The sequence below is a fragment of the Sinohyriopsis cumingii genome, chromosome 2 (genome assembly GCF_028554795.1).
Source record: "Sinohyriopsis cumingii isolate HCF-2022 chromosome 2, ASM2855479v2, whole genome shotgun sequence".
Taxonomy (NCBI): Eukaryota; Metazoa; Mollusca; class Bivalvia; order Unionida; family Unionidae; genus Sinohyriopsis; species Sinohyriopsis cumingii.
The window spans coordinates 106,379,748-106,400,481 of record NC_142962.1 but is presented as its reverse complement, the minus strand read 5'-3'; the positions used below and the strand labels follow the sequence as shown (position 1 = coordinate 106,400,481).

The 20,734-nt window shown below is 34.7% G+C and overlaps 2 protein-coding genes across 5 annotated transcripts in view; one reads left to right on the top strand and one right to left on the bottom strand.

Annotated features, from left to right (window-relative positions):
- LOC149805565 (uncharacterized) overlaps positions 1-20,734 on the bottom strand; it is a 460,129-nt gene that overhangs the window by 224,032 nt on the left and 215,363 nt on the right. The window lies entirely within an intron of this gene.
- Positions 1-20,734, top strand: part of LOC149805567 (apoptosis-stimulating of p53 protein 2-like) — a 238,937-nt gene that overhangs the window by 140,081 nt on the left and 78,122 nt on the right. For all 4 annotated transcript variants that reach the window (XM_089950169.1, XM_089950170.1, XM_089950168.1 and 1 more), the window contains one exon: positions 8,761-8,825. In XM_089950169.1, the coding sequence (XP_089806295.1) occupies positions 8,761-8,825 (65 nt within the window). The remainder of the gene's footprint in view (positions 1-8,760; positions 8,826-20,734) is intronic.

Below are 20,734 nucleotides of genomic sequence, written 5' to 3'. Positions count from 1 at the left end.
TGGTAAGATTATCTTCCAAATTATGCAATTGATGCAGATGCCCTCAAATATGGCCATTGTTACTAACAGTAGAAGCAAAACAACTTTTAATGACTTCTTTGCCAAAAACTATGAATAGAATTTTAGCAAACATGATGGGAAGCATCCTGCATGAAGACGTTTCAGGTTTGTGCAGATTATGCCAAATACCATTAATGACTTTTCAAAGTGACCACTCCAGTGGCCAAGTAGTTAGAGCATCTGCCTCAGATGCGGGAGGTCGTGGGTTTGAACTTGGCGCTGAGCATTAAGAGGTTAGTGTTAGGACTGGTCAGCCTGGTGTCATGATAATCTGACTTGGTGGGACATATGCTAGATGTCTATGGCATGATGACTCAGTGCTAAACATCACTATAAACTGTCAAACTGCAGACATTGTAGCAATATGACTGAAAAATTGTTAAAGCTACATTAAAAATCAAAATCACACACACCTACACACACTATTCAAACTGCTCAGCACAATTTGAACAAATTTGACAAAGCATTTTGGTATTTAGGGCTTTCAAATTTACTATCAGATGTGTCCACCATTACTAAAGATGAAAAATCCTTTTAAATGATTTCTTCATGAAAACCACTCAACAGATTTTTAGCAACTTTTAAATAAAGCAATCTGGCATGAAGGGCTTCTAAGTTTGTACAAGTGGCATAAATCTGCCATCAAATATGGCTGCGGTTACTAAATAAAGAGGGGCCCCGAGTGGCCGAGTGGTCGAAAGCGCTCACCGTTCTGGATCACTGCCATCTCACCTCTGTCTGCGTGGGTTCGAGTCCAAGGCTCGGCTAGCGTGGGTACGTGGGAAAGCCTGCCAGTAGCTTCTCGTGGGTCAGTGGTTCTTCCCTGGGTTTTCCAGGGTTCTTCCTCCACCAGTTATACTGGCCGCCATGTATAGCCTATCTTGTGCTGAAAAATGGCGTTAAATCCTAGAACAACTAGAACAACTAAATAAAGAACCTTTTATAGCTTCTCAGTTTGCTCAGATTTGAATTAATCTGTCCAAGCATTAAATTCTTTCAGATGCTCTTACTAAAAGCACACAAATATTTACACAACTTTATTGATAGAATTTAACCAATTTTGACACAAAGAGTCCTCACATATGGGTCGATTAGTATTGGACAAATAATGGTGATGTGAGACCGAAAATGAATGAAGATACAGAAACTTGAGAAACTTTGAAACAGTTGTTTTTTGTAACATAATCTATAATGATGTGACATTTTGATTCTAATATAAGTGAATGTTTTGGGACAAAATAAAGTTGATTTAAGAAAGCTGACACTAAGTCTGCAGAATTATGAGAAAATATGTCTTGTCCAGGTTTGTCACTTCTTTTGTATTTTCACTGACAACTCAAAGCAAATTTCTTCAGGTGGATCTCATTGATACACAATAGATTGAAATTAATGTTTTACAAACGTTCTTTGAATAGGCAGAAAAACAGAGATACTGACATGCAGAATTGTGAAGTGTGAATTGATGCAAGCTTACTGGAAGGAGATTGCAGAATTGAGGGATCTCTGAATAGTTGATGAAGTTTGAAGGCTTCCTTGAGAGAAGATACCTGTGCTTTAAGGCCTGGCATGTTGCTGTATTTTGGCACATCTTTGAACACAGTAAACCATATTTGATTGTTTCTCTGGCATGATCACGCATCAAAATAATCTTATATCAATTACTTACAAAGGAGTAAACCCAATTTAATTATTTTTCTTGCATGATTACACATCAAAATAATCTTATACCAATTACCTTGAGAGGAGTGTTTTCATATGACACATACTGATAACAGACTTCCAATAACCATACACTGTGTATAGATAGATTCAAGTCCTAAACTGCATAGACCCAGATCTGTTATGTTGATGTTGGTGTTAACACTACATGGTGATCATCAAATTTCCTATAATCATTTACCGTATATACTCGCTTATAAGAAGAATCCAACTGCAAACTACACAGACCCAGATCTACTATGGCATACTGTGCTGGCTGATCTGGATCTGTTCAGTTTGTTGGGATTAATCAGTAGAACAAACAATTCAGACCCTGATCTGCTGGTGCATTATGCAGTGGTTGATCAGGGTCCATATTGTTTGCAGATGGACCCAAATTACATACAAGTATATGCTGTGTTTTGAAATCATTGTGCTGCACATAAAGGCTTATCTGGCTCATTCATGTAAGAAATATTTCATGTTTTTACCACCGAATTATAAAAATTGCTATTCACCCGCCAAGTGATTTGATGTTATCTCTCCAATGATATTACCAGTTTGTCCCCTGCTTTGAACAATTTCTAGTCAAGATTACCAGAAACCTTGGAAAAGTAAGTTAATCAGCTTTGAAATTTAGGTCAGTCAGGTACAGTTTTCATATAAAATGCCAGGTACAGGTTTCATATAAAATGCATATTGTCGATTCTTGATAAAATTTGTGTCAATTTAACCAGTAATATAAAGATGAATATTGAACTGTGCATTTTAATTATTCATTTCAAGCCTTCACTTCCAAGGAAGTCTGAAGTGGCACTGTGTATTTTCCTTTTCGTTTTATTGTTACTATATTATAAAACTCTGAATACTGTATACTTGGTTATTTGTTGAGTTCAACTGCAAATTGCATAGATCCAGGTCTGTTCTTGCATAATGTGCCGGCAGATCTCAGTCTGTGCAGTTTGTTAGGAGTAAACAATATGGACTCTGATCTGTTGGCACATTATGTGAAGGCAGATCAGGTTCTTTATTGTTTGTAGCTAAACTGAACTTATAAGAGAACACACACACACACACATACACACACAGATGAGTAATGTTTTATGGCTTTGCCTGACATTTTATAAGCCAAACTCTATCAATGTCATCTTAGCAAATATATTAGAACATGAACATTAAAGGAAAAATATTTGTTTTAAATATTTTCGCAACAATATTTTTTGCAATTTATGCATTGAAAAATTGATTTCTTCTAATCAAATATTCTTCTGAATTGATGAATCTTCTGTTTATAATGCCTACTTGCTCATTTATTCAAATTAACTTTATACTTCTTGCTTGTAAACTGATTCCTCAATTCCTGATATTGTCATTTCACGGGGGGGGGGGGGGGGGGGGGGGGTATGGATTCAGACAAGTTTGGTTGAAAATTTCATTGGCCTTGACAAGAAGTCCAGACTAATTTCTTTGTGTTTGTAGAACTCCAGTAAACAAACCAATTTGTTAAGATTTATCTTTCTTTTACCATAATAAATACTTGCCTTCCCTTGTACTTCAAAGTTTGATTGCCTCATTAAGTGAGGTCACTACATACAGCCAGTTAAGAATGGTTTAATGAGGGTCATTTTGTTCCAAGAGATAAATTTGAAAGAACTAGTCACCCTTTGCTTTGCCAGGTGGAGCTGCTGCATTGGTTCCATTGCACTCTGTTGGAAAGACAAAAGAAATGTATTAGAATTTTTTTATAGGTTGGTCATTAAAATCATTAAAGTTGTTATTATGAATACCCAGATTTAGTACATTTACATCAATTTTGTAATAAATGCCATATCATAAAAATGTTTTATCATGTTGTGTTGACACTCAGTGCTGGTGAAATATTCAATTAAACATAAGAAAAGGGTTCCTAAATGTTTTTATGATGAAGTGTTTCTTTTATAGATGTGTCCACTAATGCAGGTTCAACTGAACCAAGAAATGCCCAATAGAATAAGCTTACATGACACAAAATCTCTGCAATTCTGTGATAAAAATATTAAACTCATTTTCCTCATACATTGTGATTCGTTACTCAGCCAACATAAATAAGATATCTGTGATAAAACCAGTGGCATTTTGTTACGTAAATGAGTGACTTAGCTTACTATGGGTATTAGTGATACATTTTACAAAAATACCTTGCAGTCTGTCTGAGTTACATTGAGGTATAAATATTCCGCATGATACATGTTGTACTATTACATGCAGTGATACATCGTAAACATTCAAACTATTAAAGACTACAAATTTATGATGTCAATGAAATAAAATTGCAAGAAATAAATACAATAAATGCGAAGGTATACTCACAGATATCTCATAGTTGATCTTTACATGATTAAAAAATTTGCAAATGTACTGCTTGTATGTCTTGTAATCCCGTAGCAAGAATGCCATATTATACAATTCAGCTCTTATGCAAAGTTCCTGCTCACCGTTGCTCATGAAACTCATGCATCCCAACATACCATGTATTGTACACTTAGAGCAACTTGCAAAACTAGTTGCAGGATATTATCTATACTGCATAAATTAAGCAAGGTATATACATTTAGTTTATGCAAGTGTAAATACATCTGTAAACTACATCATTCAATGAACATTTAGGGAAAGTTAGCAACAGTTATGAACTTCACTAACTTGTGACATGTGCATTTTATGAACCATTTAGTTGTGACGGTAAAGTGACACTTTTTACATCTGAATACAATACACTGTATATCACATTAATGATGATTACACTGAAACCAAATTAAAAGGCAGAATTTAAAAATGAATTTCACATAACAAAACGTATATAATTGGTATTTATTTATTAGTAGGTAGGTATTTCATTGGATATTGTTATTTAGTAGTCTGAGAAAGTTGTTTGGAAAGAAATTTTAACAAAATAGATGACTTATTAAAAGTTGAGAATCTTATGATGTTGATTCAAATTTCCAGGTACTAACCACTGTTTGTGACAATAAAACAGGCAAAGTATCAGCTGTCATTTACCAATTTTGATCACAATTTTCTTCATGTTCAACTATTAGGGATTAATTTTGGGGGTGGGTATTTTGTACTAAAATATTTGGGATCTATTGCTGAGCCTGCATTTTAAGTGGTTTTGTGAGTTATCTAGGCATGAGTTATCGAGGGAGTGAAAATTTATGTAACTTGTTGGCTGCTTGTGTCATTTAATATTTGGGATCCACAGCAAGGTGCAGGAGCCCTATAAAAATAATTGCTTACTACAGTCATCCAGTGTCCTTCTATTCACATTTATAACTATCAAAGTTGTTCAAGCCATACACATAATCGAATGCCACGTGTTTGGTGAATAGCCTGTTACATGTGTATGTGCCTTTTAAAAGTGAGTTGCTGCCATTTTCCCAGCAATTCCAGCAATTTTAAATCTCTTTTACTGCTGATCCTTGTTATCAACTTTGCTCAGGAACTGTTCAGCTTATTCTGATACAATATGTTGTGTTCTTTATCTCATAGACTTAGATATGTCTTGAAGAGTTTTGACACCTCATCTTCAGGTTGGGTAGGATTATGGCCCTTGACAATTAACTTCATAGCTCCAAAACCATTCAAAATATTCTGATGCAGTATGATGTGAACATTGTTTCTTCGATCTGGATCTGTCTTTTATGGATTTAGCCTCATCCTCACTTTGGGTAAAGTTATGACCCTTGACCAGTTATTTCACTGCTTAACAACCATACAGCTACCCCATGAATTATGTGGTACTTGTGTTCCCACTGCCTTTAAAAAAATTTGTGGAAAAATATGAGCTCAGTTAACTTTAATACCATTCATTTTAGCCATTGATGAATCCTATTGTTTTTGTTTTAGACGAATAATTTAATTAATTTTTAGTCTTCACTAAAAAGTAATTTTAATAAAAAAAAATCATATACAATTGTGTTAATGTAAAACTTCACATTAGTTCAAATCGCATAAGTCAATAGATACCTGTATTCTGATGAAATATTATGTGAACATGGTTTCCTAGATCTGGAAGTGTTTTTTTTATGGGCTTTTTGTATCCGCTTCTTTTTGGATAGAGTTATGGTCCTTATTGATCAACTTCATATTTCTATATGGGATATTGCTTGCATTGATGAGGTAAAAAAATATTTTTGTGTCCAATTGCACTTGTTTTAAAATAATGTAGGTGGGTAGGTTTTTTAAAAAAAATTACCATTATATATTAATTTGATTAGTATATATATAATGTACTAAGTGCTTCAAGTTCTAGGCAAAATTTGCTCAGTTAGACTCAAAAATCAATTTTGGAATTTTTAAAATTTATTTATATTTTTTAGTTATTATTTTTTTTTTACCCTGGGGGGAAGGGAAATTGCTAAGGTCAGCAACAAAACACTGTGATGGTTGACAGATTGGAAACATAGTTTTTAGGCAGCCTGAGACCCTAAAATTTGTTGGACTAAATAATTACTTCTACTTCTATTTTTAGAGTGTGACTTGTTTAGTCAAAGCATATTCTCCATTGAGGCCCTCTTAAAAATTAAAGTATTCAGGGCCCCCGAGTTCCAGTCTTTTCCTAACTGGTGTTTCCCAACATGTTCCTGTTTAAGACCCTGAGGAGTCACTTGTTATTGAGCAGGGTTGCTTGTGATGCATCTATAGCTAATAACTTATTTTATCCCCTGTAATATTTTTTTTATCAAACAATTTATGTAAGTCATTCTGTCTATGGCTAATACCAGATGTGAATTTGATCGTTTGTCCTCTGAGTGAACAATTTATCAGTGAACATAGTCACTCATGAACATAGTCACAAACTTTTGCTCTGCAGAAGATAGTAAAATAAGATAAAATGTGATTTTTTTCTCTAAAACTGTGAAGACCATTTTGAATTGAGTGAAATAGTTTTGACCTGCGTGTATCCTTGTGTTATTGTATGCCTTCATTACAAGACCTCTGCTTGTGCAGATGTGAAACAACAGGCCTGCCATTAGCACAGGTGGGCAATAATTGCACTTTGGCAATCCACAGATAATGCAGTAATTACATTATCTCCATAGAAACAGATTTATTGACATTGTTAATAACCTTTGACTCTTTGCTGGAAGTGTACTAATATGTGTAGACAAAATGTACTTAGTCTGAGCTTGAAGCAGTATTAGCACACATATTATTACTGGACATGAAAGATAACCCATCCCCCCCTCTCTTCACAGGTGAATGGGCCATTAAGTCCTGAAATTGACAAAGAGTTATTGGTCAACAGCAGGATTGGTCAGTGGTCTTTAACCAGTATAAATGATAAAGTAGGGATGATTCATTTGTTGTCTCCTATCCACTACTACAATAGCTCAACCTTCCTTTATTGCTTGCATTGTTGAGAAAAAAAGAAGATTGTTTCGTCTCCAGGGCATCTTGGTCCTTAGGTTAGGATTGAAGCTCTTCAGTTGTGGGACAAATTCATTACTTCCTCTGTCTGAAGTGCTGCATTAGAAGTTCACAGGCTTTTCATGATTTTGATGGATGTTTATGAGAAGGAGAATTGTTGGAGAAATTATCACATTAGCTGTGGAATTTTGGAGAGACTTCTGTGGAGGATAATTGTAGAATAAGCTTTCTATTATTGGTCATACAGAGATATGTTCATGGGATAGATAAATTAAAATTTATAAAGGAATTCACAAAATAAATACTGATTTTATACCAAATTCTGGAACAAGAGATATCTTGAGGATATTCAGCAGTGGATTGTTCTGGAAGATCTTACATCATTGGCAAGACGGATTGATCATTTGAAATAGATTTGTGACATTATGTTCATTGTTGACATCTTGGTTGTGTCGGTTATTATTCATGGACAAGTGAGCTTTATGGAACTAAATTACTAGTTCCCAGTTTATTCAAATGGTTTGATACTGGGATCTGATACAATTGACACTGATTCATAACCTGCAAGAAAATATTTGCCTTGTTTTGAGGGTGCTTACCTGTAGAAACCTGTAGCAGTATGGATTTGGAGCTCAGCTTGGCCTGTTTATTTTTCATCAGAGGAATTTTATTTGGAGATTTTGAGTGACTTTGAGAATTGTATGGGTATCTTTAAACCATAGGGAAGTGATATTATTCATAGATAGCAGAATTGTGTTATCAAGAGGAAAGGTAGAACAACAATATTAGTTTGAGTTCGTAATGGATTTATTTGCAAGAGGGAAGAAATCCACTGAATCTAATTAATCAAATTTTGCATTTGAAAAACTTGTTCTCAGAGTTCTACAGTATTCATAATGAGACCAGGTGAGTTAGATTAATTAATGTTTGATTGGATTGAAATTTTCATGCCAGTGTTAAATTTTACTGAAACCTGTATAAAATAGTTACCATGGACTGGCTAAAGCTTTCATTTCTATGAGACGTGCATTTTGGTCACGAAAACTTTGTCTTGTCTTACACAGATAGCTGTTAAAATAAATTTGACTAATATCTTTGAAGATGTGGTTGTTATGTTATTTCTCACAATTTCTTTTCTGTTGTCTTAAAAGGTATTGGGATTGGATGGGAAATGTGTCAGTATTCTGTACTGTGTGTTTTGGCTTATGGTAAGGTGTGAATTTAATAATGATAATAAACTGGGCTAGCTTGCCCTTAGAAGCAATGGTCACTGGGAAATCACACCTTAGGTTGTGTTAAAGCTGTGGTGACACACCTGGGGCAATTATAGTTGTACCTTGGGTTTTTTTTCAATCATGAAACAGAAATACAGGGGGAAAATGGGTATTGGTTACAAAACAGCAGATGGATCGCCATATAAACTGCACCTCAAGAAAGCCAGTTAAAAGTTAATTAGAGATGCATTCATTATTTTGCAAGCAAAACTTTTCAATGTTTAAAACAAGTCTTGCTTACTCTTGTTATCAAAGAGAACAATACAAATTTCTGATGATTCTTTAATATTTTCCATTCTCATTTTTATTAATTTTTTTTCAGGAAGAAGAAGTAGGCAGAGAAATGGGATGAGGGATTTCAGCTCAGTCAGTAGTCTAGAATCCATGGTAAGTAATAAAATATGGATGAGAATTCGGATACTTTCAAAGCAGGCTGACCAAATGTTCAGATTTTTCTGCAGATTGTTGTGACTGTGTCATTAAGTGCATTCCAACTGCAAACTGCACAAACCTAGATCTGCAGTCACATAATGTACTGGCAGATCTGGATCTTTGCAGTTTGTGAAGAGTAATCAGTAGAACAAAAGAACATAGACCCTGATCTGCCAGAGGATTATTCGAAGTCAGATTAGTGTCTATGTTGCTTGCATTTGGATTTGATTTAGATGCAAGTACATACATACACGATGATGATATTGTTGTATGTGCAATGATGGCTTTTAAAAGAAATACAGAAATGTTATAACAAGAGCATCCATTACAATGAACTATTATCTTTATGTAAAAGTGCTCTCTGGGGGTCCAATGTAGGTATTCATTATATCAAATCAAAGTATTTGTAATATTAATGTAGCAAGTGTTTTTTGTGTATTGGCATAATTTTTTTAAAGTATTTTGATGCATGTTTGATGATAAACAGCAGTATATTTTATTCAAATGTGGTAATATTTGTTTATGCAATCCTTATCAAGAAATAACCAAAATATTGCTTGTTTCAGGCTTGATATGAAAGATAATGAAAAGATACGTTCTGGAATAACATAAACTGAAAAAATTTTAAATAATCATGTCCATGCCTCTGGTAAAATTCCACTTCTTAATCATGAGATGTTGATTTAGTAAACTTTTCATGGGCTTGTTGTGGTCATTTGGTCCACAGTCCCCTTTTTGTTGTGGTCATTTGGTCCTCAGTCCCCTTTTTGTTGATATTCAGAAATATTTTCCTGACTTGGACCCAGCTCAGTTAGCAAATATTTTCTTTTAAAATTACTCATTAAAGTTTTTGTTTTCTAAAATGTTTTCTTTTCGGTTGACAAGAATTTATTATAATTTGGTTTGACACAATTAAATACCTTTTTGTGTGTTATGCAATCATTTGACACAATCTTCTTGTAGCATATGTTAGTATAGGTTGCCCTTGTCATTCTTAAACACAGTGTTAAAATGAGGGAGAATTAATATTAAGGTATTGTTTTGGTTCTTTTTTTTGCTTTGATGTGGACACTGCAGACATTTAAAATCACCCTAATAAAACTGGAAATTTTGATTTGATGGATGGATGGAAAATTATAAAAAGCTAAATACATAATATTGCATAAAAAAAAACCTTTAGAAAGCTAAACTCTTCCAAATAAATGCCAGCATGAAGTAATGCAAAATTCAGGGCAAAGATGCCAAATTTTTGTGAATGCTTTACTTAATAAAGGAATTCAAGGTAAAAAGTATAAAATTCTAACATAGGATTAAATTATTAATTTTAATATGAACCACATTCCATCAGAAAGTGAATTGTTTTCTATGGTATTACTTCATCAAAAAGTTTTTTAATTGAATCACATAAAAAGAAATAGAGAAATTTTGTGAATGTTAACTGTAGTTTGAAATGTGTGGCCACAACCTGTAGTATTCTACATGACAAAGTTTTATGACTGAACATTAAAATGCCTTTCACCTTTGCTTACATACCTATCTTTACTATATTTTTAACCAAAGAGTAAGAAGAAATCTATTTTCCATAAGCAAACAGACGAAAAAATGTAATTTATAATCTGTTAGAGTAGAGTGGAACATATCAATCATTTAGTTCCAAAAACTAAGCAACACCTGGTAAAAACATTTATTTATGTCTTCTCATTATTTAGTAAGTTTAAAACTGGTATTTTTAATAGGATAATTCTTCAATGAAGTTACCTGTCCACATAACTCTTTATCACATACATTTCATCACCTTTGAATGACAATTAAATGAAATTACTGGTCAAACCGATTTACCAACATAGATTCCTGGGACAGTCAATGTGAAGTAGTCTGTACTTACTTATACAAGTCAAATTGCTAGTACAAAGATCTTGATTTGCGATATCATAATGCGCCAGCAGAGCAGGGTCAGTGTTGTTGGTTCTACTGATTACTCCTAACAGACTGCACAGATCCAGATCTGCTAGTGCATAATCACCAGCAGATCTGGGTCTGTGCAATATACAGTTGGACTTGTCTTATAAGCAAGTATATGTGGTTGACTCTAAACAGAATTTGTTTGTTTCTAACCTTTAAACTTTTGGAATATTATTGATAATCATATCTCCAGGATGTAAAATGAAACAGAGTTTACAGTCACTTCAAATTAAAGTTAAACGGTGATTACCATAAATAAGAATTAATGAACACTAGATAGTGCAGATACTGTAAAGAAGCAGAAATTAACTGATATCTCCTTGTATTGTCCAAAATGGAGAATAAGTTTTTGAACAGCATGGATAGTTTAGTAAAGCTTAAAACCACCATGTATAAATTTTAATATACATGAAGGATGGAACATATTAAATTAACCCTTGGTAGAGAGTATACTATTGTATAGCAGTGGTTCCCAGCATGTGGGCTGTGGACCCATGTGGGAGCTGCAGGGTTATTTCAGGTTAGACTAAAAGTACAACTATTAGCATGTGGGGCTCAACAACAGATTTTTTAAAGCTAAGAAGGGGTCCTCATATTCAAAAGGGTTGGCAACCTCTGCTGTATAGTATAAAAAGCACTTGTTCATACACCTGAATCAGATTGTACATTGAGTGATTAAAATCAAGCAGTGACTAACTGACCTTTATCAGACCAATAGAGGACTTTCACAATGTTATCTCTCCAGATTACTTTTCACATGAGAAGTCATGAAGGCACAGGATATTGCAGGAAAAGGGTCAAGAGGAATGAATAAATAAATAAATGAATACACGAATGAATAAATGTTTCATTTGAAATAAAACAGTTTCTTATTAATCAGAAGAGATATGTTCAATGCAGTGAGCAGTTATTATGTTTGAAAAGAACCATTGCTTTCATTGGACTGGTATTAATGGCATGAGATAAATGATTTTCCATCTCATTTAAGTTATAACGAATGTTGGAGATGAAAAATGGTCCATTCATCCGTTGAATGATATGACGTTTTTACAGTTGCAATTAATTCTGATTTCGTTGCCAGTGCTTTTATTTAATGTCAAACTTTACCATATTGCCCTCCTATAAGAAACACTTCATCAGCAGAGTAGGTCAAACAATCATATAATCAGAGTCTGCATCAAGAATAATCAAATTTCGTATTAATCTCATTAGTAAAATGCAGTGTGAAAGCTACAATGAATTTGTCAAACTGTTGTAAGATCTTCAAAGCATTCTCAACTATCTCCAAAAGTTTTTCACAAGAAATTATCTTTTGTTGTGAAAAACAATTTTTATCTGCAGAAAAAGAAAAATTTCAAGACAAACCTTTTTATTAATTTTGACAAATAAGCATATAGACATGATTGACCAGGACAGTCATTGTCTGTCAGAGAGTAGGAGAAAGTATTATGCTCAAAATTACTTTTAAAATGGTTTATGTTGCGTATTTTCCTCTTCCCACAAATAATTGAAATATTTTAATGAATGTGCAAAAAGTTAAAATATGTATCAATTTACACATGAATGAAAGAATAAACAAGAGGATAAATAAATGTCCATTTTCCTTAGTGCAAGATTATAAGCTCATTTTGTAAGTAAACTTTTTTTTAACTATATTGAAACCATGTAGGGAAATACAAGGTGTAAATAAAAAAAAAAACATACCATGTGTATCTGCTTATTAGTCTTTTCCAACTGCAAACTTCTCAGAACCAGATATGCCATTGCATTTTCCACTGGCAGATCTGGGTCTATACAGTTTGTTAGGAGTAATCAGCAGAACAAACAACACAGACCCTGATCTACAGGTGCAGTATGCTATGGCAGATGCAGATCTCAGTTGTTTGCAGTTTGCCTTGTCTTGTAAGCAAGTACATACAGCATGTTACTTTCTATGGCATTTGACTTTTTTATTTCACCAGGCACTAAAACAATAGTCAGCTTTGCTAATAGTCCTCAAGTGCACACAGTATAAACTCCCAGCGTAGCTGGCAAGCCACTTATCTCCCCTTTTTAGAGGATGTGGCGTGATGGGTTTGTTATGCCACCACTGTGGTAGGTGTGTTAGGGTTGGAGTAGGGTGCTCCCAATATTTTATTTAAATTATTATAGAAGTCCCACCCAGGCTAGATTTTTGGACAGCTTTGGAACAACCCTCGCAGGTTCCTCTGATCTTAAGACTAAGCGGATCTTCTCTCTGGTCATGGTAACCTTGCATAAGAGATTAGCCTGCGGCAGTGTTTAGACATCAAACCATGGCTTGTAATAATACCTTAGTTTATACACGACCTTACTAAATGGGGCTGAGCAAATGTGACAGGGAACTTGGAGAGAATAAAAGAAGTTTTATTTAATTCACTACATTTTTTTTTTTGTTCTTTGTACAGCGTCACATGAGCAGAGTGGCATTATTCAAATTAGAATCTTTGAAATTTCTTGTGTGACATACTTAAAAGCCATCTTGAAGATACCTTCAATAAATCAAAACTTTTTTATGTTATATATTCTTCAGTAACATTTATTGATGGCTAAGGAGTGTATATGGTGGGGAAATGAGTGGTACATAATTAATCCCCTCCGCCCCCACCTCCCAATCCCCTTGCAGGGGTTGCTTGGAAAATTGCTACACCATTGCTTCAAAGAGACATGGCAAATTCCTTGGTTGTACATTGTGCTAAGTGACCAGGTCAATTAGTTGCCAAAGTTGCTACTCTTGAATATCAGTCCTCAGATCTCTATCAGGTTCATTCAAATCCCTTGTTGAATAGGGCTATCAATTAATTAACAAATTTATTTTATGCTTGTCTGAGAATTGGTACATCTTCCAGGACAGATAATTTTGATACTGATCAAAAGTATTTGTTCCCTGTGGTCAGCAGACACAGATAACATTGTGACCAAGAAATATGATAGGCCACTTTGTCACTTGTTTGATCTAGTGATATGCATGGTCACCAGTTATGCAGTAATGTCAGGTTCAAAATCTCACAATGTACTTATGTTTTTATTTTCCTTTGATTTATGTATGTGCTGCTTTTTTATACCTTGTGTTAGGAAGAAATAGAATTATGTTACTACCTAGAGTTGGATACCATGACAAAATTTGTACAGTGGCATACTGTGGTATTTCTAAACATACCATGATACATGTATACTGTAATTATATTGGGGACCTAGGATTTATGTTCTGAGGACAGGATGCTGACACTTTAAAAACAAAATTCTGCCTGACAGTAGCTGAAAAAAATATAGTGCCCTGATTTGTAGCAAAATAACATCATATTATATCTACTGTATTATTATATAAAGGATTTTTTAAAATTATCTTGAGATAAAATAAAATACATTTTCTCATCTCAAAAGAAAATTGCAAACCCTTACCCCACCAAATAAATGGTCAAGTAACCGACATGGCAAAATATGAATTTTGCTAGGTTTCTGTTAACTGTTGTATACATTTGTAATCTAAAAAGTTGATCTACACTGATTAAGCTGGCACTACAGCTGCCAGTATGTAAAAGACATTGTACCAATGTACTGAGATAGAGACCTTGTTCACTGAACCTCTTGTACCCTAAGGGACAACATGAGATTATCCATAGATCATGTTCACTGAACCTTTTGTACCCTAAGTGACATCATGAGATGATCCATAGATCATGTTCACAAGTTCAGAATGATGGTCATTCATGGTTTTAGATACTAATGAAGTTTTTGAAGTTTTTCTGTTAGTTTGGGGTGTTTCAATGCTGTTTCCTTTATCATGTACTAAGCATACATTCCTTCCTTTAGCGATTTCACAGTGCAGTGCTCATTGCTGCTGTGATAATGGCAGATGATGCCCTGTCAGCAAAACAAAAATTGAGCCTCCTGTTGCACATGGATTTTTGTATAAAAAAAACAACCAGGGAGACCATGCAAGGTTACAGATGTCTACAAGGGTTTTCTTGTTTTAGGAAACATAGCAACTTTACTTTGATAATTGTAGGAAGTATTGAGACTGAAGCCTACAGGAAGATGCAAGTCATTATTCTCTATTTATTGTCATTTTTGCAGAACATTTAAAAAACTGCATACATTTTATTTTCTGATCTTGACCAATACTATATGAAGAGTTACTCAGTGTTTTCCTATGTTCATGGGGGTTTATTTTAGTAGCAAACCCCTTACACAGAGTAATAGCTACAAAGCCTTTGTGTAACAAAGTCAGTGATGAGTGAATATTCTAATTTTCACCTGTTATATTTCATGCAATAAAACGGCTGGTACACATTGTAAAACTTCACAGTTTGAATAAAGATATGGATGCATTCTAAGTGGAGCAAACTTTGATACAGGTGTTAATACTAAAGGGTGATCTTTTAATCATGTACCATATATACTTACTTATAAGTCGAGTTCAACTGCAAACTGCACAGACCCAGATCTACAGTCACATAATGCACCGGCAGATCTGGTTCTGTGCAGTTTGTTAAGAGTAATCAGTAGAACAAACAACAAAGACCCTGGTCTGCAGGTGCATTATGCTATGACAGATCTGGGTCTTTGTTGTTTGTATTATGACTTATAACTTAGTATAGATGGAACATCAAGGTGGGGAAATGAAGGTAACAATGAAGCTCATTAAATACATGAAGAAAGATGCAATCACTATTTACTTAACCATGCAGATCAACATTAGAAGAAGAATGACAACAATAACTCCAATTATCAGAACCAAGGTTCAATTGCCCTTGAATACCATATGTACTTAAAAATAGGTTTGACCCCAGGCAAATTGCCAGACCCTGATCTGCCAAGGCATGATGTTCAGGTGCAGCTAGGTCTGTTGAGTTTGTTGATATGAATCAATAGAACAGATAACATATATCTTGGACTGCTGACACATTATGGATAGCAGGTCAGGGTATGCTTATATGTGAGTATACATGGTACTGAACTATACAACCTCAAGTTATTTTGATTGATTCTTGATAAATTGATGTGGAAAGGAAAGTTACTAAAGAGGCTTTTTGTAATTCATTTGTCCATATAGCTTTTGTGCCTAATTACAAAGAAACTCAGTGGCAGTATTTTGATAGGGCCCATAAAGGATAAAAATAGGTAGGTCACTTGTGTGAATTAGGTGAAGTACATGTACCTGTATTAACAATAGTACCCCATAATTGCTTCTCACTTGTTTACAGGTCTGCTCAATTTAAAAATAAATGTCCAGTGCTTGACTTAAAATTAACTATTTTTGTCTGATTGAATATAGAGGCTACACTGTTGTTTTTTATACATATATCTGGATTTAGACAAGATAAAGTGAACTCATGTTGGAGTAAATCACATGGCCAAAATTGAGCTGTGATTTCTCTCAAAATATTGGACATTTATTTTCAAACTGAGCAGACTAGTAAACAACTGAGTAGCAATTAGGGGGTACTGTTGTTATACACATATCACCAATTGAGTAGCAATTAGGGGGTGCTGTTGTTATACACATATCACCAATTGAGTAGCAATTAGGGGGTGCTGTTGTTATACACATATCACCAGTTGAGTAGCAATTAGGGGGTGCTGTTGTTTTACACATATCAACAATTGAGTAGCAATTAGGGGATACTGTTGTTATACAAATACATGCTAAAATGCTAAAAATAGGAATATTTTGGTGCCATTCAAAACTGCATAAATTGTTGTAAAAACTTGTTTTTTTTCAAAATCAGTTATGCATTGAATGCATACTTTGTTGACCATACTACTGCAACCTATTTTCACAAATTTAATATCTAAGGTTTAAATGGGGATCTATGTCTTTTATTCAGTGTTAATAAATGTTTATTGATATGTTAAATTCTCACGAAAACATCTCGACTGAATGTTTCATGAAGTTGCCATCATTTATATTGTCCTTTCTTACAATTATATTAAGTGCTCAATTCATGTAGACAAATTTTGTCCAATTTAGATCTCAGAAAGTATATATTTGAAAATATACATCATTATGAAGATTGGGAATTTTCAGTAGCTTTATCACATCAAGCTATACATACATACATACATACATATATTCTTCATTAATTATTTAATAGAAATAATTATAATTAATCCATTAATACAGACTGAAACAAATATTTTCAAAAAACTAAACATTTAGGAAAATGCATGAAAATGTACATTTTTTGCATCTGGCATTTCAAAACTTTCTTTCCACTCCATGGAGCCCTGAGTGGCCAAGTGGTCTAAAGCACTGTCTGTTACGGATCACTGCCATTTTACCACTGGGCTTGAGTCTAGGATTCGGCCAATGTGGGTATGTGAGAAACCTTGCCAGTAGCTTCTCATGGGTTGGTGGTTCTTCCTGGGGGTTTTCCCTGGTTCTTCCTCCACCATTAATACTGGCCGCCATGCATAGCCTATTGTGTGCTGAAAAATGGTGTTAAACCCTACAACAACAACAACAACAACTTTCCACTCTAGTGAGTTTAACTGAACTTTTGGATCACTTATGTTTGGTAATGACAGGTACTTATACTGAAACTACCTGCCACAGTTTTCATACCTTGTCATTATGACTTTCCAGTGGAAGGGGGTTGTTGTTGTTGTTGTTGTAGGGTTTAACGTCATTTTTCAGCACACGATAGCTTTCCAGTGGGGGGGGAGGTGAACAAGTGGAAAGATTAAAGGCTTATGAATGTCAATACATGGTTCCATTTATGACATTCATCAACATTTCCTATTTAAAAAATTTGTATTGATAATTGGACATGATGCATAATTTTAAAAAGAAAAGGTATGTTATGTAAACTGGGAATTTAAAAAAAAAATTGACGGTCTGATCTGTTGAAAGTTACCATACATCCAATAAGTATGTAATATCGTGATAGCTGGTAATCAGGTTTTAACAGCTTTGATCAAAACAGTGTGATAGCAGGTATGAAAGGTCGCTTTCCCATGAAAATTTGATCAACAGCCTTAGTGGGCTGCAAGATAGAAAGGTATGTTGCAAACCCACAATTCATAACCCATTGGAAACCAAGGCCATGCATTCCAGTCAAAATGTCAGTTGGATGGTTTTTGGCTGAAAATTGTTATTGTTAAAGTTCCAAATTGTTTATCCATGTAATCACATTAAAGTTGTTTATAACTGAATGTGAAATAGATATTTCAGAAAATGTTATGTACTTGTATGTTTACCACACACCAGGTTGGTATGTCTAATGGATTTTGTTATCTGGTCCAGGGAATATGGGTCACTGATGCTTGCATTATGTTTTTCAGTGATTATTGATAATTGATGTTAGATGGAAAGTCTATGAGTTGTACTTTTTTCACATGGACTGCTTTTTCAATAAGCAACTTAACTGTGGTGACTACAAAGCTCTGTTATCACATCTGGAGGATGATTTACCATATGTACATGCTTAGAGATAAGAGTCCAACTGCAAATAACATAAACACTGATCTGCCATTGCATAACATGCATATATAATAGGGTTTACTTTGTTTTGTTCTACTGATTGCAGGATTCCAAATAAATTGTATAGACCTCTGACACACACACACACACACATGCACACACTAGATTTTCAGATAGACATGCACACAGCATCTAGGTGACATAGGAATTATATGATGGTCCTTTGTTCTTGTTTACCATCAAAATCAGACTCAGTGAAATATTTGTTGGTTAGTTATTAGCTTATAATAAAAACATATATATATAACATTATATACAAGGATGATGCTATTAAACATACATCTGAATCAGACACGTCGTTCACAGACACGTCATTCTTAGTTACTGTGGAATAATGGTTCCCACTGTTCCTAAATCAACATAAATGATTCTTTCTTTTCAGATTGTATTGCAATATATTTTTCCAGATTATAGTGGTCTTTAAGAAAAACTTTCACCTCATCTAATCTAGTCATATCCCTTTTAATTTTATATATGTACATGCAGTTTTGGCTAGAAAAAAACAAAATAAATAGGTTTTTCATATATTCGATTTCATCATATAAGCTCCCAATATATGAGTTTTTGCACTTGACACAATATCTATGTTCACTTTAATTTGAATCATGTTGGACACATCATTCCACAGCTTGTTTATCACATCACATTTCCCAAAACAAATGCATTATTGTTTCCAGGGTATTTTTACAAACAAAAAGTCTATTTATCAGTATCGAAATTTATTTTGTACAGAAATGAATTCATTGGAAAAATTATATAAGTAACAAAACAACACAACTTATCATTTAGAGGAGATGTGAAATCTAGATGCCACTCTTTTTTTCTCGTAACTGATTTCCTCACAAACATTCCTCTATTAAAGATCCTTATAGAATACTGTAGTGGGTGGGACCCTTATAGCATATTGTTGGGAGTGAGCCCCTTATAGCACACTGTAGCGGCTGTGACTCATTTAGCATAATGTAGTGGGTGGGACCCTTAATAGCATACTGTAGTGGGTAGAACTCAAAGCTTACTGTAATCGATGAGACTCTTATATTATACTGTAGTGGATGTGACCTGTATAGCATTCTGTAGTGGATGGGACTCATAGCATGCTGTAGTGGATGGGACTCTTATAGCATACTGTAGTGGATGTGACCCTTCTGACATACTGTAGTGGATGGGAACCTTATAGCATAATGTAGTGTGTGGGACCCTTGCAGCATACCGTAGTGGATGTGACCCTTATAGCATGCTGTAGTGAATGACACTCTGATAGCATACTATAGAGGATGTGACCCTTGTAGCATACTCAGTGGATGGGACCCTTATAGCATACTGTAGTGGATGGGACTCATAGCATGCTGTAGTGGGTCGAACCTTTATAGGATACTGTAGTGGGTGGGACTCTTATAGCATACTGTAGTGTATGTGACCCTTATAGCATACTGTAGTGGTTGAGACTATTATAGCATACTGTAGTGGATGTGACCCTTATAGCATTCTGTAGTGGATGGGACTCATAGCACACTATAGTGGGTGGGACCCTTATAGCACACTATAGTGGGTGGGACCCTTATAGCATACTGTAGTGGATGGGACTCAAATCATACTGTAGTGAAGGGGTCCCTTACAATATACTGTAGTGGATGGAACCCTTACAGCATACTTTAGTGGATGGGACCCTTATAGCACACAGTTGAGGATGGTACCCTTATAGCATACTGTAGTGGATGGGACACTTACAGTGTGCTGTAGTGGATGGGAGACTTACAGTGTGCTGTAGTGAATGGGGCCCTTACAGTATACTGTAGTGGATGGGAGACTTACAGTGTGCTGTAGTGAATGGGGCCCTTACAGTATACTGTAGTGGATGGGACACTTACAGTGTGCTGTAGTGAATGGGGCCTTTACAGCATACTGTAGTGGATGGGGCCCTTACAGCATACTGTAGTGGATGGAGCAGTTGCAGTGTGCTGTAGTGAATGGGGCCCTTACAGCATACTGTAGTGGATGGGGCACTTACAGTGTACTGTAGTGAATGGGGCCTTTACAGTATACTGTAGTGGATGGGGCACTTTGTGATGCACCTGTTGCTAATATCTCTAGCTCTTACTTTGATTGAATGTCATTTTCCATGCATGATAAGAGGTTTTGTATGTCAATATACACAGTAATGAATGAAAAAGATGCATTTAAAAAAATTTGTGCCAAACCATTGTATGTCAAATATATTTGTATCAGTAAGCATGAAAACGCTTCAACAGTTTTGATTTTCCAGTTAAGGTACTGTTACTGGTAATTATATTTTGACACTGTCATCTATGCAAATTCTTCTAAAGTTTGAGCTGACTAAATTTTTTAATATCACCTTTGTATTTATTCTTACATAGGGTAAATTTATATTGTAGTTAAT